Below are 10,245 nucleotides of genomic sequence, written 5' to 3' on the forward strand. Positions count from 1 at the left end.
TGCCATGACGCCCAAGAGGCTAGGAGTCACGGGAAAATGTCCTGGGCCGCCCTCCTACCTCATCCTCCCCCTGGGAATCATGGTGAACTATATCCACGCTCCTCCTGGAGTCCCCGAGCCCTCCCGAGAGCCACAGGATGGGGCAGAGCTAAGCCAAGACAGAGACCTGTCCGTGGTGGCAGTTCAGACACAGCTCAGGGGACCTAGTTGGGAACCATGATGGGTGCCCCCCTCTGGGGCCTCCAGGTGACAGGAGAGCTGGACACCCCCTTCCCGGGGCCCCCTTCAGCAGACGGGCTGACCCCTCCTCAGGCTTACGCTCAGGGCCCGGCCGGCCTGCCGGCACCAGTTCCACAGCCAGCTCATTGTCCTCTTTGCCCCGGGCCAGCCAGCGGTGGGCTTCGAACTTGTACTCCTCAATCACCTCCTGCATCCCAGGCCCAAACTCCTCCTCTTCCTCCTCCTCTTCCGTCTCCTCCTCCTCCTCCTCCTCCGACGAGGACTCCTCCGACGAGGACTCCTCCTCCTCCTCGTCCCCCTCGTCCTCCTCGTCGCTGCCCTTCTTCTTCTTCTTCTTCTTCTTCTTCTTCCTCTGCAGCTTGGCCTTCAGCCGCTCCTTCTTGAGCAGCTGCCGCAGCTTGTCCTTCTCCTTCTTCCTCCGGGCCTCCTCCTCAGGCGTGAGGTCCACCTCCCGCACCACCAGGTGCCGCAGCCACAGCGTGTCCACGAACCAGCTGGGTCCGAAGCCTTCGCCCGTGTGCCCCAGCCGGATCTTGAAGACCTCGCCCACATCCTCCGCCTCCAGCTGGGCAAAGCACAGGGCAGTGGCTGGGGCGGCCCCTAGCCTCCTCCCCGCCTCCCCTGCAGAGCCAGGCACGGGCCATCATGCGGAGCCGCAGGACGGGGAGGCCCGGGCCTCAGCTCAGAAGCTTCCACCAGCCCCTCTCTTCTACCACATTCGGCCTGGTTGCTGGACCAGCCTTCCAGGACCTCTTGTAGGTCCTACCCTCCACCCAGACTTCCTTCCTTCTAACCCTGCGTGGTGGTCAGAATGGGGTCCCTGTCTCTCCATCTCTTCCCCTTCTCCCCTACCCCATGTAGGCACATGCAGGCACACATGTGCGCTCACACTCATCCCTGTTCCTCCCAGTTCCATAGCTGTCTTCACGCGCTCCCCCCACCCAGAATGCCTTTATTCCCTCTGCCGCCAAGTAAAAACTATTCATCCCGTTTTCTGAGTTTGATCACTACTTTTCCTTTTTTTGTTTGTGCTTTTCTGCATTCTCTTTCCAACGTTGTTTTTTTTTTTAATTATAAATCACATATAACTTTTGTAATAAGCAAGAAAAAAGTGTTATCTTTCAAAAACAAAAAAACCTCACCCACATCCCCAGAAGCCCTGAGCCCCTCCCCCAGCACATGGCCTTGTCCATCCCCAACAGCACAGAGGACCCCCCCCAGCTTGGCTATGGTCCTGGCCTGTTCCGAATGCCCTCCCTGTCCACATGAGCTGCTCCCTGCCCACTGGGATGGGAATTCCTAAAGACAGGGACTGTTTGTTCTTGCTTCTGTCCCCCACGGGGTCTGGCACACGGCTGGTTCAAAGGGCAGTGGGGGTGGATTTAGCTTTCTTCAGAAGATTGGGTCCCTAAGTCTTCGGTCTGCCACTCTGTGCTAAGCCTCACACTGCAGTGAGGTCTAGCCCCCGCAGAGCTCAGGGGAGGGCTCACATGGGGGGCCTGCTGGTTGTGCCACTCTTCGGGTTCCCCACTGATGGGCGCTCTTCTGGGTGTCTGACACTTTTCAGTCTGGTGCCACCAATCTTCCCACAGGTGTCCTAGTGAAACTAAGGTCTGGGGCTATCCCATGCATTACTCAATGCCCTGTAATTGGAGTTCAGGCCTAGATGAGAACTCAGGTCTTCTGACTGTGTTCATGAAGCTACGGTATAGCTAAAACCACCTTTCTGAGAAACTGATGAGCCAAAATAGAGCCCAGGAGCCCCAACAGGCATTTTTTCTTGTCAGCTACTGAGAGGATGGGCTCTGGACCCGGTAAGCCCCTTCTTCAGCACATGAAATCTCCTGTCCAGAATTTTCCAAGTACAGCATCTCTGCCACCAACCTCTGCAGGCAGGCCTGCTGACCTACCCCTCTGCCCACATCTGTCGGCCCAGCTGTGACCACGTCCAACACTGCCTCCAGCCACACAGCCCTGCGGCACCAGAAGATGCCCCATTCTCTTATGTCTCCACAGCTGGTCACAATTGCCCAAGGACTTTCTCTGACATGGACTGTTTTGCTCCTTCCAAGGACTGTGAAGCAGGCTGGGGAGGTAGTCTAAAGCTAGGTTTGCACTCATGAAGAATCCAAGGCTCAGAGATGTGCACTGCTAGGGCCTCTACCTCCTCAGCTGTGTAATGGGCGCTTGGACTCAGTGAGGCCGCCTCCAGTGCTAACGTTCCAAGCCCCTGGGCCAGCTCAGCCAGGCCCTAATCTGCTGGGCACGGGGATAGGAATCTTTGCTGAGGACTGTCTGTGGCACACAAACACACAGAGAACACCCAGCATGAATATGCTCCCTGTGTACACACACCTGCAGTAGTTTCCCTTCTAGAACATTCTTGTGTCCCCCAAGGGCCATCACACCTGCATCCTCTTCTCCCATCAGCAACATGTTCACAACCTCATCTCTTCTTTTCTGCTCAAAGGGAAGTACAGAGTCCTGCTGCACTCAGAACAGCCATGAGACTCCTCCCCAGATCCCGTGTGGGAAGCATGGCCTTGCCCACACACAGGGAGAGTGGTAGAACCAGAGCTGGCAATGGCTGCAGTAATCAGGGGCCTCATGCCACACTTGGCCAAATTAGAACCATCAACTCCAGCAGTACTCAGAATTGCAGCATGTTAGACTCCCCAGGAAAGCTTCTAGAGGCATGACCCAGAAAACATACCACCCGCCGCAGAGGTTCTGATTTCACTGATTCGGTTGTAGGCCAGGCAGCCCTTTTTTTCTCTTAAAGCTTTCCAGGTGATTCTAAGAAGCCAGGAATGAGATCAAGTTCAATCCCTACATTCTAGGGCATCCATTGGTGCTCTGTGGATACCCCCATTGCCTTACCCCCACATACCTGGAATGTGTCCTTGGACGCGCGATCAAAAACTTTTGAGCGGCTGGAGAGGAAGAGCACTTCTGTCTTGCCGTCTTCACCATAGATCTGCATGTAGACCCGGGCGGTGGTGCCTGCACCGCCCACGTCCCCCGTCCAAACCTCAACCTCATAATGGACCACTGGGTGGGCACATGGGGGCAAACGGGACAGTCAGTAATATTCACAATGGCAGGGAGAGGAACAAAACAGACATTCCTGACCCTGTACCATGCCTGGGGCTTCATAGGCATTATCTTTATCATTTTCTAATATTTTTCTTTCATTATCGATCATAATGAAATTATCTATCATTATATACCCTTCATTATCTATCATTATCTAATATCTATCCTCATCATTATCTAACCCTCTCATCAACAAAATGATGAGGACTACCATCCCCATTTCGGAGGCTGACAAACTAAGGCTCAGAGAAACTGAGTAGGTGGTAGAAATGGCAAACTCAAGCAATCAGACTCCAAAGCCCAGTCATTCACTGCACCACATGTGACTCCTGGAGCCAGGTATGAGGAACAGTCAACATGCCAGCTAGCATTCTCTGCTGTGTGCCTACCCCTGGGCAGACACCACAGATCAGAAAGAAGCAAAGGCTGTATGTTTGCCTCTTTTCCTTATTTTCAGTAAAGGACAAGAGGTTGAAATTACAATATTATATGTGTGTATGTGTGTGTGTGTGAGAGTGTGTGTGCACGCGTGTGTATATTCTTAAATCTATTATTTATTTGAGAGAGAGAGCAAGCATGTGCACGTGGGGTAGGGAGAGGCAGAGGAAGAGGGAGAGAGAGACCCAAGTGGACTCTGCGTTGAGTGTGGAGCCTCATGGGGGGCTCAGCCTCACGACCCTGAGATCAGACCTGAGCTGAAGCCAAGAGCTGGACACTCAATTGAGTAACTGACTGGGCCACGCAGGTGCACATTTTATATATATATATATATATATATATATATATATATGATATATTTATATATAAATAATATATATTAATATAATCATATATTGATGTAGATTATATATAATATATTATATATTAATATAATTAATGGAAAAGATATATTTTTTAAAGTAAGCTCTATGTCCAATATGGGGCTTGAACTCATGGCCCCAAGATCAAGCATCTCATGCTCTACACACTGAGCCAGCCAGGCACCCCTGAAATAATTTTCATTTAAATATATGCATCTTTCAGATGATATCAACAGATATATCTACACAGAAAGAGTTGTCCGTATTTTGAAGTAATACTTTATCCAGCGTTAGGGGGTGGAAATGTGTTACAGGTATGCACCACTAGAGGGCATTTCCCAGTGAAGAGCATAAAGTCTACCAGAACTATGGGATCATAGCCTTTTTTTTTTTTTAATTTTTTAATTAACATATAATGTATTATTAGCTCCAGGGGTACAGGTCTGTGAATCGCCAGGTTTACACACTTCACAGCACTGACCCTAGCACATACCCTCCCCAATGTCCATAACCCAACGGGATCATAGTTTTTTGGTGTCCACTGCAAAGACTTGGGCTCTCAGCAATGTCATAAGACGATATCATTATTTTTTTTTCCAAGATAAGACTTATTTTCAACAAGATGGAGGATCTTCCATTACCACAGTTATGTGAGAGATTTGGGGTGGAAAGCAAGAGGACTGGCTGAGAGCCTAAAGAAGTTGAACTAGAGATTCCAGGATCAGCTGGGGGTGACCGTGGGTAAGTGTTTGGACAATGAGGAGATTCAGTAAAAGCTGACATTCCAAATGGAGAAAACCCCAACCCCATTCGCTCTCTCAGATTTTAGAGAAATAAGCAGCCAGGATTAAACGAAACTTGGAGAGAGAAAAATTAGCATTCAGAGAGCAAGAACCAGCTATTGGAAATCAACATGTGGTAGCTGAAATAAAATATTCCATTGCAAGGATAAAATCAAGGACAGTTCATAACAACAAAAAGAGGAAATTTCCCAAGAACAAAATGACAAATGATAGAAAGGTAAGAAAATCAGAGGCATTCCAACATCTCACCCAGAGCTCAGTTCTAAAAAATACAGAGAATGGAGAGTTGGAAATTGACAAAAAAGTAATATTCAAAGAAGTCCCATAATTGAAAAATACTTCTAGAAGGAGCCCATGAGTTCCCAGAACAACCAATGAAATTAAAATCCCACAAGGCAGTGAGGACATCATGAAATTTCAGAATGCCAGAAATAAAACTAGAATGCTATAAACTTTTAGAGAGAAAAAAATCCCCAAGAATTGGATCAGAGAATGGCATCAGACTTCCCAGCTGCAACACTGGGAGTTAGAAGATGGTAGAATGATTCCTTCTAGACTTTAAGGGAAAATGCGTTCTAAATCAGAATTCTGTAATGAGCCAAATTCCTTATAAATTGTGAGCCATTTGCAGACATTTCTCTTCCATGCACCTTTTCTCAAGAAGCTACTCAGTAGAAATGAAAAGAAGGGAGAAACCAAAGAGGGAGACGCGAAGTCCAAGAAACAGGAGATCCAACTAGGAGAAAAAAGAAAGGAATTTCCAAAAAGATGGCTAAAAGGAAGTCTCACAGGACAGCTTCATGACAACCTAGAACCCTTTGAGGTTCCTAAAGGAATGTTTTTTGGGATGGGAGTGAGTGGAAGGAGGTAGAGAGGAAACAGAATTGTTGTTGGGTTTGGATTTATGAAAAGAATTTTAGTTCTACTCAAGGGATGGAGATAAAACGATGTTCAGGGAGAACTGTCTCCCCTCCAAATTCATTATGGAAGCCTAGCCCCTCGCATTTCAGAATGTGACTTATTTAGAGATAGGGCCTTTAAAGAGAAGATTAAGTTAAAATCCAGGCCCTTGGGAGGTTGGGGTACCAGGTCGTGGGTATTAGAGAGGGCACGGATTGCATGGAGCACTGGGTGTGGTGAAAAAATAATGAACACTGTTTTTCTGAAAATAAATAAATTGAAAAAATTAAAAAAAAAATCCAGGCCCTTAGGGTGAGGCCCTAATCCAATATGACCGCTGTCTTTATAAAAGGAAGAGATTAGGACACACACATGCAAATGCCCAAAATAAAGACCATATGAATATGCAGTAAGAAGGCCGCTATCCACAAGACAAAGAGAAAGGCCTCAGAAGAAGCCTAACCTCCAGACACCCAGAGCCTGGCCATCTGGCCTCTGGAACTGTGGGAAAAGAAATATCTGTTGTTTAAGCCCCTAGTCATGGTATTTTGTTATGGCAGCCGTAGCACACTAATACAGATAGGTGGGTATATAGAACACGGTACAAATGGAAAATGAGGCTATTACTAACTTCAGAAAACAAAAAATTGTGCCATAATTGAAATGCAACCATCATACAATAGGTGTCCCAGCCGTGAATGATATTTACATAGTCATAATAATGTAAAAATTGAATACGGATTTAATTTTATTGAAGGCTGGAAGGAGGGGAAGCATGTATGTACACACACATATACACACGTGTGTGTTCACAGAGCTAAACCGTCCTCTTCCATTGTAGGAAGTCAAGAATTAATGTCCATGAATAAAATAATAAAGAAACAGGTAAGCAAATTATTAAAAATATAGAGATAAATTTCAGAGAACAAGTGAAAGCCATTTAAAAGTTGATACTCTGAAGAAGGGGAATAGTAAGGGGGAACTACTTCTTTTTAAAAATCTGCATCTTACTAACTAGTACCCGTATTACTGTGATAGAAATCAAGTTTTAATTTCTAAAAAGAGGAAAAGAGTTGATTTCTTCACACTGGCAGATACCATTACAAAGCATGTATGTGTATGTGACCCTTCAAGGAACCTACAGGGTCCCTGGGGAGAGAAAATGCACACATGAAAACACAAGGAGCTCTGGGCAAGGAAGCGGTGAGTTCACACTGGGGTTCTTCCCAGGGAAGATTCTGGTGGAAGTGAGCCTCGGGCAGTAGAGTTCAGGGTAGATGTAGAAATGCAGAGGTGAGGGAAGTGACATTCTCTGCATCCATTTCTGGTGTCACTATCTTCCTGACCCTCTAGATGATCTCTTGTTGCTCCGACCCCTCCCATAACTATGGCTCTCACGCCGTGTGCAAATGAGCTTCACCTTCATTTGGCGGTCTCATCACCCTGCCCAAAAGTGTCCTCCACCCCCATGCCATGACTGTCACCCTGTCCTGCTTCATTTTCTTCATAGCTCCTACTTGGCATTATATTATGTATTTATTGTTTGCCTCCCCTGGGGGCAGGTAAATTCCACAAGCGCAAGGACTTGGTCTACTTTGTGCCTAGGGCAGTGCTGGCTCAGAGAAACAGTCAATATATATTCTTATTAAATAAATGCACGAATAAACAGCTTTATCTCTTCCGCCAGTCTTCCCGGAGGAAGACACGGACTAGGTCTCAAACTCTTGCACACAGGGCTGAGGATGTACATCTCTTAACAGAGTCATTTAGTGCCTTTATTCCAGAAAAAAATGTCTCCTCCACTGAATTCTCAGTTTCACCATCTGTCCAATGAGCCCTTTTGCCCCTCCAAGAGCTGCGATACACAGGCAATCAGAAGCCCCATTATCTCCCTGCAGCCTCTGACTCAGAAACAAGGTCCAAGTTACCCCACAGTCACTCCCCCTTCCCCACTGCCCCAGCCCACAGGGGAAACGATGCTGATGGTCCCATTACTGTTAATCCCATACGTTTCTGGATCTCCACGACTTCACTGGGGTAGAGCTCCACCTCCAGGCGCCCATCGGCCTGGTTCCTGTCCAGCCAGCGGTTGGCGGGGAAGGTGTATTGCCTGCCTTGGCGGGGCACGCGGATCTGGACGCTGCCGAGGAACCAGCTGGCGTGCATGCCGGTGCTGTCATGTCCAATCACGAGCCGACTGATCTGGAAGGAAACCCAGGGTGTGAGTGAGCAAAGAGCTGCTGCATGGAACCCTCGACGCCTCCATCCCTCCACACCCCACCCCCACCCACACTGGTACAAACTGCTGTCCTCAGCCCAGATCTTCAGTTCCCCAGAAGAGGGGGGCTCAGCAGGAAGAGGCTGGGTCCCAGGCTTGTCCACCATCAGCCAGCTGCCTGGAGCCTCCCATCCCTCCTCTTAAGAGCAGCTCGCCTCTCGGGGAAGAGGTGAGAAGCCAGTGGGGGACCCTGGGTATGGCATGAACTTTGAAAGCTCCAGCACGTACTTGGGCAGCGCCCGAATAAGAAACCGAACATTCAAAACATGAACCATTTGCTGCTGATAGCCATGCGATTGATTGGGCTTTGTTTTGTTTTGAAAAATACACTATGGTACATCTTTTCTGCATTTCTTCTTTGACAAACCCGTCTAGAGGTGACCAGATAGGTGGACGACCTCTCAGGACAGCCTCTCTGTGGTTCTATGCTCAAACGCTCCTCTCACTCTTGGCCCTGATGAACATCTTTCTCCAGTAACAGTCAACAGTCTACTTGCTTGGCTATTTTACATGTTAACATCTTTACATTTCACACAGACGACTGCCTAGACCATTGTGTTATCATCCTTAGGACGAGTTGGTTCTTCAATGTTCAAACCGCTTTAGTGCTTTTTCAAAATGCTGTTTGCAGGGCAATTCTAACATTAGGTGGAATGATCAACCAGCCTTTGAGATCCCTGCCAAGCCTCCCCCCCAGATCATCTCTGTGATGGTTTGGAGAGGTAATGCTAGACATGAGTTTGGGGCCAGAAGGCTAGTTCGAGAGGATTGTCCCTCCAAGCCCTGTGTTTGCTCTTACGAGTATGAAGTGCTTCTCTGGGCTGATAATGAAAACACCATCACAACTGTGTGCCTGTAGCCCGGGTCTGCTGGAATTGTAGGAAGGAAACCAGCCTTCTTTACAAAGCCCGACAGCCTTTCCGGTGGGCACCAAGGGTCACAGGGGAGCTTTACTGTGGTGTTGGGACAGTGACGGGACCAGCAGGATGAGTGAAGATAGGGACAAGGGTCTTCTGCCTCACCCAGTGGGAAGCTCCTTAAGGAGAGAACTCAAGTTCTCTCCATTCCAGAAGGCCTAGCACCCCCCTGGAGCAACAGTTCCAGTTCCATCAATAGCACCTAGTGACTGAGGATGACTTGTGGGGGCTGGGGGGAGGGACTAGGTTATTATTAACATAGTTACTGCAAACAGCAGTCCCATTAGCATGCCCAGTTGTTAGAATGAATGAGGCAAACAAAGGTGAAGTCACTGGCAGGCTTGGCAGGAAGTCAAAGGAGGGACCTCAGGCAACCAGCAGCCAGACTGACCCTCCCAACCTCTTAAGCTGAACTGTTTGCTGGGGGGAGGGGGCATTTCAGAAATACAGGGAAAGGCCCCAAGCACCATTCCCCTCCCCTTAGATGTTTCATCTATCCACTGGCTGTTGTAGGAAATCCTCAGTAAAAGGAAGAGCATTTCACTCTACGGTTATTACTTCAGCTGAAAATGTAAATATGTTTTAATGAAGGAAGATCTTGAGTTAGGCTCATTACCATCAGGTATAAAGAACTGACAGGAGCTCTTTCCCTGTGAGCATGTTCTTGGAGTATCTAAAATAGGGTGAGGCTCAGATAGAAAGGAAACGGATTGCAGGAAAGTTGCCGCTAGCCACACCTTGAGAAGGGCAGGTGGTAATAGGAAGCCCAGCTCAGAAATTTCTAGAAAAGTTTCCAATTTTATAAGGGGGTTAGATCTGTGCTTTTCCAGATGAAGAGCTCAGACTGCTGGCAGCAGGGCCACCAGGGCCCTTGACAGAAGGAGACCCTCAGGTGCCATCTTCAAGAGCAGAGTCTCTCCAGTGTTGCTCAGGGTGAGCACTGAAATGAGTGTCCTGAGAATATCTCAGAGGCACACTCAAGTTTGGAACTAGGAAGTATTTTCAGCCCACTTTTCCTGCCCTGCATACCGGTGTCCTTTTCTCCAGTGTCTGGGACCTAGCCACCATGGTCTTGGCTATGTAGGTAAAGGGAATGTTGGGACTACAGACCCTAAAAATAGACATTCCAGGGGCGCCTGGGTGGCTCAGTGGGTTAAGCCACTGCCTTCGGCTCAGGTCATGATCTCAGGGTGCTGGGATCGAGTCCCGCA

At 48.2% G+C, this 10,245-nt stretch overlaps 1 protein-coding gene across 2 annotated transcripts in view; it reads right to left on the bottom strand.

Moving 5' to 3' along the window:
* LOXHD1 (lipoxygenase homology PLAT domains 1) overlaps positions 1-10,245 on the bottom strand; it is a 149,399-nt gene that overhangs the window by 62,754 nt on the left and 76,400 nt on the right. For both annotated transcript variants that reach the window (XM_059410058.1, XM_059410056.1), the window contains exons 17-19: positions 7,849-8,041; positions 3,131-3,291; positions 319-805 (exon numbers count right to left, since the gene is read on the bottom strand). In XM_059410058.1, the coding sequence (XP_059266041.1) occupies positions 319-805; positions 3,131-3,291; positions 7,849-8,041 (841 nt within the window). The remainder of the gene's footprint in view (positions 1-318; positions 806-3,130; positions 3,292-7,848; positions 8,042-10,245) is intronic.

This window comes from Mustela nigripes, chromosome 8, assembly GCF_022355385.1.
Source record: "Mustela nigripes isolate SB6536 chromosome 8, MUSNIG.SB6536, whole genome shotgun sequence".
Classification (NCBI taxonomy): domain Eukaryota; kingdom Metazoa; phylum Chordata; class Mammalia; order Carnivora; family Mustelidae; genus Mustela; species Mustela nigripes.